This window comes from Macrobrachium nipponense, chromosome 12 (genome assembly GCF_015104395.2).
Source record: "Macrobrachium nipponense isolate FS-2020 chromosome 12, ASM1510439v2, whole genome shotgun sequence".
In the NCBI taxonomy this organism is placed as follows: Eukaryota; Metazoa; Arthropoda; class Malacostraca; order Decapoda; family Palaemonidae; genus Macrobrachium; species Macrobrachium nipponense.
The window spans coordinates 38,401,223-38,419,598 of NC_087205.1; the positions used below are offsets into that span (position 1 = coordinate 38,401,223).

The following is an 18,376-nucleotide window of genomic DNA, read 5'->3' on the forward strand; positions in this document are numbered from 1 at the left end:
CGACGTAAAATACGTCCAGTCGGCACACGGGAGACAAAAAATGTCGACGTAAAATACGTCCAGTCGGCGTAAGAGGGTTAATCTAACTTTTAAATGAGAGTAAAGTCAGTTATTTCATTTAAAAGTTAGCTTATACATTACCCTTAAAAAAATAAATGAACAGTTGTAAAAACAGAGTATCATAGAGAGATTTGACTCTCCCCTTATGGACAATATATTTTTAGAAGTCTTGTCAACGTATTTGTCCTTGCTTTTAAGAAGTTCTTTATTCTACATATCTTTCTTTCTAATTATGGCAAAATCATGCTCTCAAGCCATTATAATTTCACTTAAAATTAGCTTAATTCATATTCCATTACAGTACACACAGCGAGAGAATGGTTGTCCATACGTTAAGAGAGTGAAATTATTTATGAATTATTACGGAGACAGAGAGAATACAACATGTTAGGATATCAAAAGATGGAAATTCATGATTTGTGAAGAGAGAGAGAGAGAGAGAGAGAGAGAGAGAGAGAGAGAGAGAGAGACTAACCTTCCTTCATATGTTAAGTGAACTGACAGTTCCCCTCCAACTCCTCCCAATCGAATTCACAAGAAAGGTCAGGGAAGACTTGGAATATTATGTATTTTTAATTTTATATAAAATTTATGTACAAATGCAAAAAGTTCTAACTATAATAGCATGAAAAATATGAAAAAAAGATAAAGTAATGCCATGTTTATATATGCATAAAAATCTCTCTTATCTTAGAGAGAGAGAGAGAGAGAGAGAGAGAGAGAGAGAGAGAGAGAGGAGAGAGAAGAGATATACACCTTACCTTACAGACCTTACATCTTGTTCGGGTTGCCACAGGTCCCTCAGTGTTAGGCACCTCTAATGTCTACCAGAGAATTGCTAATGCATCTTCCGGTATATTTTGCATCTTCCAATCTTGGATGGTCTGGGATGCAGTTTAGATATTTGTTGAGCTTTTTTTTAAACACATCTATGATCACTCTGATATATTCCTCAGATGAGCTGGCAATGCATTGAATAGACGCTGCATTGTCGATGCTGGTGCATAGTGGATTAATGTCCTGTGTGCTTTCCTTAGTTTTCCTGGTATAGTTTTGGGCACTATTAATCTACCTCTGCTTCTCTTTCTAATAGTTTTAGCTCTATGATGTTTTTAGCAATTCCTTTTATCTGTTTCCATGCCTGTATTATCATGTAGCATTCTTTTCTCCTTTCTAGACTATATAATTGTAAAAATTGTAGTCTTTCCCAGTAGTCAAGATCCTTAACTTCTTCTATTCTAGCTGTAAAGGACCTCTGTACACTTTCTATTTGTGCAATATCCTTTTGGTAGTGTGGGTACCATATCATATTGCAATATTCAAGTAGAATATGAACATACGTTTTATAAAGCATAATCATGAGTTCAGCTTTTCTGGTTTTGAAGTGCCATAACAACATTCCTATTTTTGCTTTGCATTTTCCCAACAGAATTGCTATTTGATCATTGCATAAAATGTTCCTACTCAACATCACACCAAGGTCTTTAACTGCTCCCTTATTAGCGATTGTCTCGTTATTAGGTCCCCTATATGCTTATAGCTTTCCTTCTCTATATCCATAATTTATTGCTTCAAATTTATCAAAGTTAAATACCATCCTATTTACTTCTGCCCATTCATATACTTTGTTAAGGTCTCTTTGTAGCGAGTTTCTATTTACATCACAAGTTAATTTCTCTACTTAATCTTGTGTCATCGGGGAAACTACTCACTACCGAGTCCTTAACATTACTGTCTATGTCTGCAATCATAATAACAAACAGCAATGTAGCTAGCACCATACCTTGTGGCACACCGGATATTACCTTAGCTTCATCCAATTTCTCATCGTTTGCAATAACTATCTGTTTTCTGTTGTGTAAAAAAAGGATTTTGACGTAGGAAAAATCTATTCTGGGCGATGGGTTCGTGTCGCCAAGTGAAATAATCCTTTAGTTCATTATTTCTAAGGTAAATGAGCTAACAAATACCAGAGAAAAAACAAATCAAAGAAGATGTCAGTATAACTGACTCGCTCACCCAAATAAAAAAAAAAAAAAAAAAAGGGTGTCGGTATGGTAACTGGGGCGAGTGAGACCACTACCACGAACTTCTTGCCATTTAGAATTCTCCTATATCAAAATTCCCAAACGAGAGAGCCGATCCACAGGTTGAGGCGGCAACTACTACCACTACACCCCACGCCACGCCGACCGCCACGCCTCTGGTGGCCATCCTGAAGTTAGCAGGCAATCTTGGGCGGCAGGGCAGGGTAGTGGTGGGATTTCACTGGGCGACACGAACCCATCGCCCAGAAATAGATTTTTCCTACGTCAAAATCCTTTTTCTGGGCTCAGTTCGTGTCGCTGCGTGAAATAGTACCAGAGAAATAGCACAAGATTGAAGAAAATAAAAGAGGGTCTCAATAAAACCAAAAATTAAATCTACAATACTATAATTTAGAGAATAAGGTATGTACATAAAATAATAACACCAAAAGGGACTTAGTGAAATTATATACAAACTTACAACTAATCATGTCCACTTAATCTCTAAAAAACATCAAAAACATTACTAGAAGAGAGTGTGTGGAACCCTAGCAATACAATAAGGGGAACACACTCGATAAGTTTCACATATACCAATATTGAAAAATCACCAAGTATCAAAACCATTGTAAGATGAGAGTGTGGAACCCTAGCATAAAAATAAGGGAACCACACTCGTTAAGTTTATATATACAAAATTGTGGGTGACCCTAGCAAAAAAATAAGGGACACACCACTAAGCCATTAAGATAAGCAGCTAAGGCTAAAGGCGAAGTGTAGAGCACTACGGTAGGATGGACGAAATGTTAAATGAGGCAGGCAGAAAGGAGATCTGGATCTTCAACTATAACTACTGGGCAGTGTCAGGAGAAACTATGTTTCCCGCTGCCACTGCTGAAAATTTTAAAGATTCTAGGGACTTTAAATAGTGTCGCTTAAATACTGTCGGCGATTTCCATCCAGTATACTTTTTCAAATCATCAAAGTTCATGTGTTGGAAATAGTTAATTGAGGTGGCTACTGCCCTGACATCATGTGCTTTAAAGAAAGATTCAGGGTTTGCTTGTTTAATAAAGTAGAGGATCTGTTGTCTTATGCCTTTAATTGATAAAGTGCCACCCTTTTCTCTCCTAAAGAGGGGACCCGAAGAGGAGGAGGATGTCCTAGACAGAAAGGCTCGTAAGGTCATTACTGACCAATAAGAAGGGTCTTAAGGAAGAGGAATGACTTTCCAAGGTTCCCACCTCAATAAAGGATCCTCATTTTTAGCTAAAAAGCTGCGATCCGGGGAGAGTAGAACTTCTCCTGAGGGGAGAAATTCTATATGTCCCGCATCTCTGGACAGAGCCGACAGTTCTGAAATTCTAGCTCCTGAAGCCAGGCTTAGCAAAAATAATGTTTTTCTTAAGAGCATTATAAAAGAACAAGTAGAGTTGTCAGTGTCTGAAGCCAATTTGAGGACATCATTCAAAAACCATGACACAGAAGTAGGCCTTACAGAAGTTCTAAGTCTAGCACAAGCCTTGGGAATAGACGAAAAATAGGAATCTGTTAAGTCTATGTTAAAACCCATTTGAAAGATCTTCAAGGCTGATTTATTCGTAGTAATAGTGCTAGCTGCTAACCCTTTTTCAAACAATGACCTAAAAAAGGATATAGCTGAATTGATAGTCATGGTTTTGATGTTTGATTCCTTCAGGAAAGATGCCAACTTCTTAAATGCAGCATCATACTGCCTCATAGTTGAATCCCTTTTATCTGATTCCAGGAAAAGGATATTCTGGGGATCTATACCTGCATCTTTTTTAGCCGCAAACTTCATAAGTCAATAAAGTTAGGGCTTTGAGAATTCCTGAGGAAGCGAACACAGTCTTCATTTGTACTGATTGAGAGAGTCTGGGATTGGGAATCCGTTGGGGGCGAAGACCCAATTCCAGAAGCAGGGGATACCAGTTGCTCTTCGGCCAGTCCGGTGCTACTAGGGCCACCTGTCCCTTGAAAGTCCTGAGTTTGTTCAGAACTTTCAGAAGAAGATTCACTGGAGGAAAGATGTAAACCTTCTTCCACTGGTTCCAGTCTATGGACTGTGGCATATGCCAGAGGGTCCAGGTTGGGAGCCACATAGCATGGAAGCTTGTGGTTCGCATGAGAAGCAAAGAGATCTACTTGGAGACCTGGGACACTCCGGCGTATCCATTGAAACGAACTGTTGTCCAGAGACCATTCTGACTCCAAGGGAACTGACCGGGATAGAGTGTCTGCTATCACATTCCTTACTCCCGCTAGGTGGGTGGAGGAGAGATGCCATTTGTACTTGTCCCCTAGGGAAAAGATGGCTATCATGACATGGTTTAGATGTCTTGATTTGGAACCTCCCCTGTTGATGCAGTGTACTACTACTGCACTGTCCAGAACCAATTTTACATGAGAGTTCTTTGGTGGAAGGAGCCTCTTTAGGGTCAGGAACACTGCCATGGCTTCCAATACGTTTATGTGAAGCTGGCGGAACTGTGGTGACCAAGTTCCCTGAACCTTCTTGAACTGAGAATACCCTCCCCAGCCGCTTAATGAAGCGTCTGTGTGGATAGTTATTACCGGTGGAGGGTATTGGAGAGGTACCGACATGGACAGATTCTTCATCTGTGTCCAAGGACGCAGACGGTTCCGAAGGATTTGCGGGATTGCTGACAACTTGTCCCGAGATCTGACATTTGCTCTTGAGCGCCAGATCCAGTTTATGTCTTTCAGTTTGGCTTTCATCAAGATGTTTGTCACTGAAGCAAACTGAAGAGAACCTAGGATCCTTTCCTGGTTTCTCCTTGAAGCATATTTGTACTTTAGAAATTGCTTTACTGACTTGCTTATTTCTTTCCTCTTGGCTATTGGAATTGACAGATTGTGAGAGGATAAATCCCACTAGATGCCTAGCCATTGAAATCGGGACTCCGGAGTGAGTCTTGATTTTCCCTTGTTTATCTGGAACCCCAGATATTCCAGGAACTGAATTACTTTCTTTGTGGCTTTTCGGCATTCCTCGATGGTTGGCGCCCAGATCAACCAATCGTTGAGGTATGCTACTACCATTATCCCTTGCGACCTCAGTTGCTGAACGACTACTTCCGCTAATTTCGTGAATACCCTGGGAGCTACGTTCAGCCCGAAGGGCATCACTTTGAATGAGAATGCCTGGTCCCCTAGCTTGAAGCCTAGGTAAGGGCGAAAGTGTCTTGCTATTGGGATATGATAGTATGCGTCTGTAAGATCGATAGAGGTGGTGACGGCCCCACGGGGAAGTAAGGTCCATACCTGCGAGATGGTCAGCATTTTGAACTTGTTGCAGCGAATGGATAAGTTTAACTGGGACAAGTCTAAGATTACTCTTCTTTTTAATGAGCCTTTCTTTGGCACGCTGAACAAGCGACCTTGAAATTTTAAATGCTTGACTCTCGATATTGCTCCTTTCTGAAGGAGTTCCTCCGCATAATCTGTCAATTCCTTCGATGGAAGTTGAAGGAATGGTCTGGGTGGAGGGAGGCCCTTGATCCAGCTCCAACCCAGACCTTTTGACACAATACTCTGTGCCCATTTGCTGAACCCCCACCGATGCCGGAAGAGGAACAGCCTCCCTCCTACCTTGGGGATCTCACTGTTGCTGCGCTGGGTGAGCTCCACGGCCTCCACGGAAGTGTTTCCCTCTGTTGATAACTCTGCCTGATCCTCTCTGACGAAACGATCCTCTGGCTCTACTTCCCCTGGCAAACCGGTTGAAGTGTTGAAAAGCCTGGCCTTCGTACACTTGGTTGAACGCCGGGGAGACAGCGTAAGAGGTGGATGGTTGAGCCTGAGGTGAGATCAGGAGGATAGGTTGAGTCTGGCTCTTCGATGCGGTAGCTTGTCCTGGTTGTGTGACTGGGACAGCTGAAACTGCCTGAACAATGTGTTGAGGTTTCTTTTGGTAGGGTTGAAACCTCTTAGACTTTTTCAGCTTCTTGCCTGAAGCAGACAGTCCTGCTTCCTCTTGGCAGAGAGGCCCCAACGATCTTTGAGACTCTGGTTGAGTCTCGTAGCTTCGTTCTGGACCTCTTTAACCGCTGACTCCGGGAAGAGGTCCGCCCCCCAGATGTTGGAGGAAAGCAACTTATTTGGCTCATGCCGAATAGTTGCTTCCTGGAGGACATGCTTCTTGCAGTTGACTCTTGCAACCAGAAACTCATACAAGTCCGATTGGACTGTATAAGTCTGTGATTTAGTCAAAAGCTTGAAGAGCGGTTCCGATGCATAGGAAAGGGCCGCTACTTCTGTCATTACCATGGTGTTTAGAGTTCTTGCCAGCCTGGACCTTGCCTCCAATTCTGATTGGATGAGGTTGTCCGGAAGCCTTGGGAGTTTTTCACCGAACTGGTCCATGGCGCAGTCCGGTTTAAACTTTCCCACTGTGAAGGTGGCTGGCAAGTCCTCCCACATACGCCAAACGAAGGAAACAGAGATGTGGGATCTGCCTCCCTCAACTGCGACAAAGGGTCCCCTTTCAAGCCTGCTTGGATGGTGACGCTAGCAATCTTCGTCAGGAAAGGAAGTGGTGCCTCCTCTTCCGTCGTGAAGATTGTGAATGGGCTCTTAAAGGCCTGAAGCCTGGTATTAATGCAGTCCCATTCTTCCAAACAGCGGAGCCATTCCCTCTGTGCCTGATCCCTACTATAGAGAACTGTCTTCTTCGGGATCTTGTCCTCCCTGTTCAATGCTGACTCCGTAAGCCTGGCGTAGCCAATGAAAGGAGGCTGCAAATTTTCAGGGTAGAACTCGAAGTCTTCAATCCTTCGAGTTCCGCACTCCGGGATGGAGATGAGACCATCTTGGAAGGGGGTGAAAGACGCTACCCTCCAAGGGTTACTCATGGAGAATGGCGGGAGGGACTCATATGGAGGGAGTTGAAAGAGACTGGCACTAGCTGCTGGAGTAGCAGCTTGCAGAGCTTATTAAAGCCGGACAGGAGGTTCTCTTGAGTGGACATCCTGTCCGACAGCTGGGTGAACATCTGCTCCATACTAGATCTTAAAGAACCTACTAAATCTCCTACCTGCTGCATCATCCCGGCGGAAAATGCAGCAGGATCAAAGCCACTTGCTGGCGCAGAACCAGATGGGGTCCCCAAAGGAACTACCCTAGTAGAAGGAGAGACCACCGACTCCGCCGGAGTGCGGGATCTCTCTTTGGAGGACTTGCTCCTCGACCCTTTAGGAAGTGAAGCAGAAGAAGTAGACGCTTTCACTCTCTCTGCTCCGGGGTGAGAAGCCGGAGACTTATGAGTTGAAGACGACGAAGAAGTCTTTTTAGACGACGACGTCTTGCTTAGGGTTTTCTGTGCCCTGTGGCCCTTCACCTTGGGGACCACAGAGGCGTCGGGTGCACTATACGGGAGCTCCGCCCCCGTAAAGCCCTGGAAGGAAGAAGAAGAAGGGACAGGAGAAGAAGATCCAGAAATGCCCAAGGGAATCCCTTGAGCGTCCATCATACCTACCTCAACCAATAAGTCATCCACACCTACCATAGGCTCTACATTAATGTCTAATGTGGCGACTTCCGCCGAGATATCCTGGCCTGGTCCTTCCTACATGCATTGCTCCACCTGTCGCTGTATAGTCGCGATCGTCAAGGCTGCCTCAGTAGGGTCGACGTACCCCCTCGACTTGCCTCCGGGAAACAACAGGACAGCCATCCTTTTCTCCAAGATGTAGGGCTGTCCTTTAGCGGCGTTTTTCCCGAATCCGCCGACCCAAGCTCTCAGGGTTGCGAGAGCGGTCTCCCTGACTGCGGCAGCCTGAAGGAGAGGGCAATTATTAAAACTTAAGGCTAAAGGTGAACCCTAACCATTAGACTAAATTAAGCTTAAGTCTAGCAATATATCAGAACCTCTATTGCATAAAGTTAATACTATACTAAAGAAAACTTAAGCTTAATCATATATCAGAACTCATATTGTATGAATGTGCTGATGAGCAAAGTACTTACCCCATCCAAAAACTGACTCACAAGCTCGTAACAGATGGAACAAGCTTCATGAAACCAGACCTGCAGATCCGCATGGCTAGTGGAACAGGGAGCATGAGTCCTGCAGACCTCGTGCCCGCAGGGGTCCTGCAACACGGCGTTACAGCCGGGGTGCTGGCAGTTGGTAGCCTGTAAGTGGAAAGATACATGAGTATCAAGATTACACTCACAGGGCTACTCTAGTACTCCGCCGCATGCCGGAGATTAATGAAAAATCGGGCATAACCCCTCCCCTGAGAACCTTATGAGATAAATAGTTAATACAATAACTCCGGTGTAAGCCGGAGGAGGAAATTTCACAAACCAGAGGTAAATATATAGGTGTATGACATATAACTGTAAAAGAAATTTCCAACATAGGGCAGGGGAGGGACCCAAGCTTAAGCTAAATACTTACACTAACTTAAGCATAACTAAAAATAAAATCGGAGAACGACTCCGAAGCGCGGCGCTGTCCAACGCTACCGGAAGAATGCCCAAAGGGGCACACGCCGGAGAAGAAGGAACGATGGAAAGCTAAGGACCAACTGAAAACATATTCACTCCGTTGGTTGGCGGAGCCTAAGACGCCCCTCCCGTAACCGATGGGACGCCGGGGAAGACGAGGCAGAGGCCCGCCGTCACAGGGGGGGAAAAAACGAGGAGGGAAGAAATCAGTTCCCCTGTACACCACGGGACGCCGGAGCAACCAGGGAGGGGGGAGGCCAACCCCCCAACCCTAGCAACACCGAGGCACCACAGAGCACGAGGGAAAACAAGGTCACTCCCAGCCTAAAAGTCTGTCCAGACTCCCCTACTCCCTCCGCGTAGGGAGAGAGGGAGCTGGGCCCGGATGGAGCGAGCGAGAACAGATCATCCCTCCCTCCTACTCTATGGCGAGAGGAGGAGGGGGGGAAAGCGACTGGGGCGGGCGTCTAGCCGTACCGCGATCGAGAGTGGACCAAGGTACGATAACACAACACAACCGACTGGGTCGGAAAGCCAAGGGTCTAATGCAACCAAACTGACCAGGATGGTGCAACAAATGAATGATGCAACAAAACTGATAGAGAGGATGCAACAAAACTGCAACTAACGTGGACCATAGGACCACCAAGACCCAGGCTACAAGGCTAGACGCCCTAGGCTAACCAGAACATAACTATACATCGATAAAAGAAAGTAGGGGAAAAACAATGAGTGAAAGAGAAAGGACGTCCAGGAGTGCACGACTGACTCGGAAGAAAGTCTATCACTCAGAGCTAGCCTAAGCCGGTAAGGAGAGCAATGGCCAGGGTCTGGACAAGGAAACACTCAGATGCCTACATAAGGTAGAGAGACATTCATGCATGAACTAACACCAGGGGTAGGCTAAATCCCCTTAAACGATGTAAAAAGTAATATGGCATAAATAAAAATGAATAATAGGACTAGAGTCACACATGCATAAATTAAAAGGAAAGGTTCCAGGTATGGGGGACCGAGAACCTAACCGAACATGAGGCGGGACAATGCCACCATGCTCCAGACCGGGAACCCGTATTTATACCTAAAAAACGGCAAATACAAGCACCTGGATGGAACGAAACTAAATCCAAACCTTTACAGGGCACTTAACTTAGCTGCTGCAATCGCTGCAAGTTCCATCACGAAGGGAAAAAGATAAATCCAAAAAACACAGAGCGAAAGAAAACACGTGTGGTTTTAAGTCCGCTAACTGAAAGGATGACCACCAGAGGCACGGCGGTCGGCGTGGTGTGGGGTGTAGTGGTAGTAGTTGCCGCCTCGACCTGTGGATCGGCTCTCTCGTTTGGGAATTTTGATATAGGAGAATTCTAAATGGCAAGAAGTTCGTGGTAGTGGTCTCACTCGCCCCAGTTACCATACCGACACCCTCTTTTATTTTGGGTGAGCGAGTCAGTTATACTGACATCTTCTTTGATTTGTTTTTTCTCTGGTATTTGTTAGCTCATTTACCTTAGAAATAATGAACTAAAGGATTATTTCATGCAGCGACACGAACTGAGCCCAGAAATTCTTTTATCCATCTTCCTACTTTGTCCACCATATTATGTTTTCTAATTTTCTTCGCTAATATATTATGGTCTACCTTGTCAAAAGCTTTTGCAAATTCTAGATAAACCACTCTTGTTTCTTTTCAGTTTATCATATTTTTATATATGTTCTCACGGTGGACTAACAGTTAGGTTTGTGTGCTTCTTCCGGGTACAAAACTATGTTGTCCTATATTAAACAAATTATTTTTTATTAAATGTTTCGTAATATTTTTCTTCATACACTTACATAATAATTGATGTTAGACTCACAGGCCTATAATTACTTGCCTCTAGTCTTGATCCACTTTTGAAAGTAGGGGTAATATATGCTAATTTATGCTCATCATAAATCTTGCCTGTATTTACACTTTGCCTTAATAATATTGCTAGGGGCTTTGCGATAGAATGAACTACTTTCTTTAACAAAATAGCAGGGACACCATCAGGCCCAGCTGCTGATCCATTTTTAATTTCATTAATAGCCTAAACAATATCGGCTTCATTAATATCTATGTCTGATAAATATTCACTATTTTCATCCCTTATTTCTGTATCATTATCTTCATTATCAATTCTAGGGGTAAATTCTCTCTTAAATCTTTCTGGTAATATGTTGCATATTTCCTTTTTTTCATTCGTTAATCTCCCTTTATTTCTTAGAAGGCCTATTTCTACTCTTCTTTTATTCATCTTTTTCGCATATGAGTACTATAGTTTGGGGTTTTGTTTGATATTTTTTAAGGTCTTTTCTTCTAAGTCCTGTTTTTCATTTTCTAGTGACTGTATAATCTTTTGTTCTGCATTTTCTATCTTACTTTTTAGTTCCATCACTTTCCATGCATTATTTTCTTTTGCAAGACCTTTTTTCCACTTTCTGATTTTCTGGAACAAGATCCTTATGTCTCTTGGTATGCATGACTGATGTTTACTTTTCTTCTTTGGTATATATTTATCCACTATTTTCTCTAATATTTGATATAATATATCCGTATTTACCAGTATATCATCGCTTATGAATATGTTATCCCAATCTTTGTTTAAATCTTCATTGTTATTTAATCTACAATGTTTGAAAATGATTACTTATTATCAAAAATCATTTAATCATCACACAAAAATAAACATATAATATACATACATGTACCATAGAAATTCTCATCTCAGTCCTTCATCCGTCAATACTCCGGATAGGAGAGAGAGAGAGAGAGAGAGAGAGAGAGAGAGAGAGAGAGAGAGAGAGAGACTCCTATGACCCACTGTTGACAATAACAACCCCCCCCCCACATTAAACTGATTTATTTTGACAGCTTTAGCTTCCAGCTAGTTAACAAACTGAAAGAAAGGTTTTATTTCTTTACTATTTTGTTCTTTAAAATGCACGTCACATACGAATTTTGTAATTGAAATTTATATTATTATTATTTAGTCTACAATGTTTCAAAATGATTACTTATTATCAAAAATCATTTAATCATCACACAAAAATAAACATATACATACATGTACCATAGAAATTCTCGTCTCAGAGAGAGAGAGAGAGAGAGAGAGAGAGAGAGAGAGAGAGAGAGAGAGAGAGAGAGAGAGAGAGAGATAATAATTATTTTCATCTTATCTAATGCTATATAATTCACACATAAAAGATGGTTAAGTTATAAATTACATCAAAAAATCACACAAACACTTTTTCCTGGCTTCTTGAGGATTCACAAATATTTGTGTGACTGTGAAAAACTTGAGTATTACAATAAGTTTGGTTGTGATGAAAAGTTTGTGCTATAGTGAATTTGTGCAATTTTGGGGAATGACTGTCACTCACAATTTTTTATATCTGGTCACCTGACAAACTGAATGATCAATTCATTTATAAAAGAGCTGAAATGACAAATTTGACCTTATTTATTACAATGAAAGACATCTACCTCTGGAAGATGTTGAGGCAGATCTCCTTTGCTGACCGCTTCTGCAGCTTTTGGTGGAGCTGTCGCAACACCGTTCCGAAAGTCCACACGCCCTACAGCAACTCTTTCAGCTTTTGGAAAACCTTTTACAAACCCTTCACTTTCAAACTTACTTTTAAATCTTTCTCTGTGGTTGAAAATGTCATGATACTGCACTGGAACTGAAAATAACAAAACAAAATCTGAAACAATTGTGTACCCTATTTCACAGAAGCAAACTGCTAGAAATAGCTGAATTTCCTGAAAACAGGTCATCAGCTGCAGGAGTCTTCTTTGGTGAGGGATATCCTAATGAAGAATTATTACAAACTAAAATTATTCACTGGAAAAATAATTATTTGTCAGACTTGAATACTATATTACTGGCCAAGCAATTCTTTGCCAGATTTAAATACATAGCCCTATGATATACTTACATGAAGTTTTCATAATAAAACTAATATTGTAATACTTACCTGAACACCTGAATTAGCCCTGGTCACTGACCAGCCCGAAATACATCCTCACAAAACTTACCCAACTATTGGGTAATTAACTGACAGCGTTACCAATGCTGCAGGTAGAATGTCTACTGAATTACCTGTGAACAGTTGGCAACATTGCTGTACTTACCAGCCACCATCGGTCTACCTTTCAGTTGCGTCATTCACAATTTCACAACTAATTGAGGAGGGGAGGAGGGTGGGAACCATTCAGGTGTTCAGGTAGGTATTACAATATTAGTTTTATTATGAAAACATCATATTGCAATACACTTCCTGAACACCTGAATTAGCCTGATTAACAACATATAATTGGAGGTGGGATCAATCTAATTCAGCCCGACCTGTCCACGGAGCATACGCAGGTAACTCATTATCAACTTACCATATATAAATGTATGTATCCTCACCTAATTATCAAACTTGGTAGGTGAGGATGTTTGCAAAGAAAGTACCTCAACTTCAGTGTTGAGTCTAAGGTACCATCTCAGTCAGAAGTACCACCCATGTGGTAATCTATAATTATTCATGGAGGTAAAAGCAAATCTCCTCACCTAGTTGTCCAACTCAGTAGGAGAGGATGCTTACAGAGGAAGTACCTTACCTTCAGTGTTGAGTCCAAGGTACCACCTGAGTCTGAAGAACCTCCCATGTGGTATTGTATGGAGGGGATACGGTGAACCTCCCATGTGGCTATTCAGCCTCTCATGTATGGAGGAGAAGTTGGGTATGCAGGACCTTCGAGTTCTCTAATTGCTCAAGATGCAGATGACTGTGCTGAAGAAGTTGAAATTACTCAAGAACCTAAAGGAACAATACACTCAGTCTAAGCTTGACCAACAGACACTCTCAAGTTCATTTAGACTACCATTGACTACCTAAACTTCTAAAATTGTAACGATACCAAGCTAATTATAAAATCGAGTTGACCGCAACAACAGGACCCAGCGAGTAACCTTTCTCAGAGGAAACTGATATCGCTAAGGTAGTGTGTTGTGAAAACCCCCACCGACACTCAAATAACCGCCACCCAGATCCCCGAAACCGAAAAATTTCTCAGGAAAGCCAAAGGGGAAGCCATCGACAATACATTGCACCCTTGGATGCGAAGCACAACCTAAGGCTCCGAAAGCGCTTAAGAACCAACCGAGGCTTGACTAATAAACCCTCACAGGAAGAAACTAATTTTACTTTGGAGATGGACACCTAGGGAAAATCAATTAAGATTCTTGGACGAGGTAAAAGTTCATCAGTATGTGATAAATAAACTTTGAGAGCTCGAACCGGACATAGCAGCATTTGAGATCCGTCACCTGCTATACAATCATCCTACAATGCTGCTGTGACTCTACTTATGGAGATGACACGAAACTGACCATCGTGGAGACATCTTGTTCTCTAAAAGACTGTTGCTGAGCACAAGAGGTGCCATCAACAGAACCTTCTTATAATTGTCCAGATAGTGAGGAGGCAGATGATTTAACAAGAAGTCCCTCCTCTTCTTGATAAGAACGTAGTACAGCCAGCCGAAATATAAGTCCGGTATGCAAACCCCATCAAAACCGAAGTGATGAGGTTGTCAAACAGTCCAGGATTGTGGAAAACCACTACATCAACTCACACAACATCCACATAGAGTGGGACAAGGCCTCCGACTGGCTGTGAAAGGTGTCTTCCAAATACAGTAGTACCTCGAGATATGAAATTAATCCGTTCCGAGGCGCCCTTCGTATCATGAGGTTTTCCTATCTTGGACCACATTTTACATGTAAAATGGCTAATCTGTTCCAAGCCCTCCAAAAACACCCCAGTAAATTATATTTCCAGGCCTACAACACATGTTCTAGGGTTACGACGCCGATCCGACGGAAGAAATATGACACCAAAAAGGCAAAATACTGTACATACTTGAGTAATATTCAAATGCATGTAATGTTCAACCCCATTTTTACTGCATATATTAGGACTTTAGCATATGTCCCTTACCAATAAGCCTAGCCTATGTTAGCGGTTGCTACTGTAGCCTAGTCTATGATTCTGACATCTAAACCTAGGAAGCTAAAAGCTTAGAATATGCCAATAAAATGTATAAATAATGAGTATGTACTCATTTCAAATAATTATTAATTAATCATTAACTATAATACACAAACAAACACAAAAAACCTTCCAATCGATTGTTTACATTCAGCTCTTACAAGTACCAAACGAACGCCAAGCAATCACTTTTCCTAGGACACAGTAAGCCATAAATTTTCATTAGTATCTCTCTTCAACTAATGAAACTACCAAACAGTATAATAACCATTCATTTCTATTCTTTATTCTATCTTTACCTAATGGAGATACCGAGTTACTGACAGCTATATTGAAACATATACGTAACGTAATATTAAAACAGAAGAAGAATTCTAAAAAAACATATTTGGTGGCTTCGATGATAGCAGTCTGATTAATTTTATATTTTATGATATCTAATTCACAATTTTTTTATTAATTAAGTAACCATTAATTATAATAAACAAACAAAAAAAAAAGCTTCCAAACGTCTGTTTACATCCAGCACTTACGAGTATCAAACGATCGCCAAGCAATCACTTTTCCTAGTACACAGTAAGCCATAAATTTTCATTATCTCTCTTCAACTACTGAAACTACCAAACAGTATAATAACCATTCATTCTATTCTTTATTCTATCTTTACCTAATGATTTATTTATTAAATGTATTGGCATGAATAAGTTTTTTCAATTTACAGCATCCTTTTACCAACCGAATACCTTAAAGCACAAGAGGTAGATGCTGACCAATAGGAGGAGCAGGATCTTATGGGGTGACTAGCATCAGGAACCAATGGGAAGAGCGGGAGGATGGTGGGCAAGTTTACTCAGTTGGCGGCGCAGGAGTTTAAAATTGTTCTCGGTGGTCCTGGGGCGAATCTTGGGACTTTACAGCCAACAACCTTTCGTAACTTGAGCAATTTTCGTATGTAGAGCTGTAAAATTTTTTGTATTTGCTTTCGTATCTCGAGTTTTTCGTAAGTTGAGCCTTTCGTATGTCGAGGTACCACTGTACAAGCCTCACAATATGTAACCCCTACAACACGAATCAAAAAAGAAACCCAAGACAGAAGAGCCTCAACAGATTCATAAAGTGGAACTCGGGAACCTGCATAAGGGTTACTCGCTACCCCATACAGAACACTCCCAATTAGGAAGCAAGGTAGAATTCAACCTACTTGGCCCCATAAGTGATGCTAGCATAGAGTCGTCTTCCCAAAAGCTGCCCGACTCGGCCGCAACCAGATCAGCTTAATTGATGTTTGAGAGATTACTGGTTTAGTTGAATACAACATATAAAACCTTGCTTGAATTAACTATGTAGGTTCCTCTGCACCTGGACTGTGGAAAGAGAGAATGGACAAAGTCTTTCATCCGTTTATACTCGCTATCCTTCGCTGAAGAAACAAAACCCATAACTGGTAATGGATTCTCTCTTCAACAGGTATCGTCTGTCAGTCCTGGCCGACCACACCAACAGGAAAAGGAGAAGGCTGAACACCTGCAAGAGCAGCACCCAAGAAACCAAACTTACTACACCTGGAGTTCGATAACAACAAATGACCTACATTATCCCATCATATCTGACCCAACCGATCCTGTTGCACAACAATATACCAACAGAAGATGATAAACTCCCGACTCCTGAGCTAGTCATACTCTACTGCTATCCCGCAACCTTACCACACAAGATGACATAACACCTGGCTGACCGCTGCCCACCTCAAGAGCCAACCGTCCCCAGTTCCGCAAATCGTATACAGTAATACTCCGAACGTACGTGATTCGAGTTGCGCTAATTCACAATAGTGCAAACATTTCATTGGAACCTAACTAATTATCATATGCGAGTTCTTCACAATAGCGCAAACTTTGGCGAATCCTCCAGAAACACTGCAAAACCCTGCAAAAGTGTTTGTTTAATTTATGTAAATTTTTAAGTTTTAAAGCTTTTGTGTATAAAATCTATTAAAAACTTATCATTTTTATTTTTGTATATGCATAAATATGATACATGGGTAACTAAAGCACCTACGGTATGTACTTTTACAAGATGCAATACCCATTCACAAAGTTACTGCACTTTTCAAAGATGATATCCCTTCAGAAACTTTGTTTAATCTCCCAAGTACGTACTAGTATACTACAATTACTAGTAGTAGAAGTTTTTGTGCTTTTAAGTGTAAAATCAGTATGGAGATTCTGTGTATGTTATTTATATTTTTGAAAATATATACAAAGGTAGTACGTAATTCACAGCGTTTGTTACTATATAAGACCTTCATGATCAACTAGTAAAACATATCAGAGACATACATAGATTGTTGTTGTTCTGTTGGAAAAATGACTATTCTTAACCTCGGAGAAAACAAAGTGCTGGTACAAATTCTGTATGTACTATGTTACATAATTACAGCACATACAGTACTTTCAGAAGATGTGATCCCATTTGCACTTTTTAAAGATGATACCCTTCCAGAGTTTTACCTCTCATGACATACATCTCTCTCTCTCTCTCTCTCTCTCTCTCTCTCTCTCTCTCTCTCTCTCTCTCTCTCTCTCTCTCTCTCATAGTTAGCCCTCACACTAGTGCATGATTTTAAATTGATTGAATTTTACCTTCACCCTCTGCAAACATTACCTATGTACATACATGATTTTTTAATTTCATAGAATTATGTACCTTCGTTATAACAGAATTATGAAGGTCACCCAGTGACGCAAAGAAAACCCCTTTTACTCTGAGGGGAAAAAAGAAAATGGCATCCCATGAATTAAGGGTAATGTAGTACGTATATGTATGAAAATGAATGCATATCTACGTAGTAGTTACTGTAACTATTTTTATGCCCACCAGTTATTAAATTTTTTAAGGGTAATGTAGTAAACTAACTTTTAAATCAAATTATAGTAACTTTAATTTCATTTAAAAGTTAGCTTAATACTTAAGGAGCATGACTAGGGTCATATTTAGTGTTCAGACTCTAGAAGCAAGTATTTATTAGCATTTTTAGAGACCGTGCCAAACTTACACAAAACTTCCCCTTCTGTGAGGGCATCTGGAACCTAACCTCGTGTAAATTCGGGGTATTACTGTACCAACTAAAAACTATGACAAAGACCTGAGCTAATCTTGCTCGACTGTGCCAACCCCGCACTATCCATTTAATATAACTTAACGCCAGTGCCAAACATACTTTGGCGATGAACGCCCAAACCAGAGAGTCAACCACATACTGTTGCACCAAACGTGTACCAACCAAAGACGATGACACAGCTTTGAGCCAGTCTCACTTGACTACAAAGCCCCACACCAGCCAGTGACTATGCCATAACACCTGGCCGACCACAGATGGGTGAGCAACGGCCCCTAAGGGTGGAAAGGCCGCTAAATGCGATCCAACCACACTGGTTACACCAATACTAAACCAGGACGGGAGTCTAGAGCTGAAGCCACATTGATCAAGTGAGGGAAGGAAGTACTCCCGGAAACCCCGGAACCAAGGCCAAACCCACATTGAACCCCTTGAAGGAACAGAAATAACCCAAAGCAGGAGAGAGAAAGGAAGACTCCACACTCGGAGTAACCACCGGAATACCTAACCCCGACATTGTGCAGGTGGAGAAAGCCAACTTGTGCAGCACACACAAGTGCCTCTAAGGACAGGCTACAAACTGTGGAACCAATGGGAGCCAAAGGAGGAA

The 18,376-nt window shown here is 41.6% G+C and overlaps 1 protein-coding gene across 1 annotated transcript in view; it reads right to left on the reverse strand.

The window, feature by feature from the left end:
* The window catches only part of LOC135224495 (uncharacterized), a 438,160-nt gene that overhangs the window by 269,467 nt on the left and 150,317 nt on the right, over positions 1 to 18,376 (reverse strand). Inside the window, 1 exon segment of the mRNA XM_064263507.1 lies at positions 12,091 to 12,290. Within this exon segment, the coding sequence (XP_064119577.1) occupies positions 12,091 to 12,290 (200 nt within the window).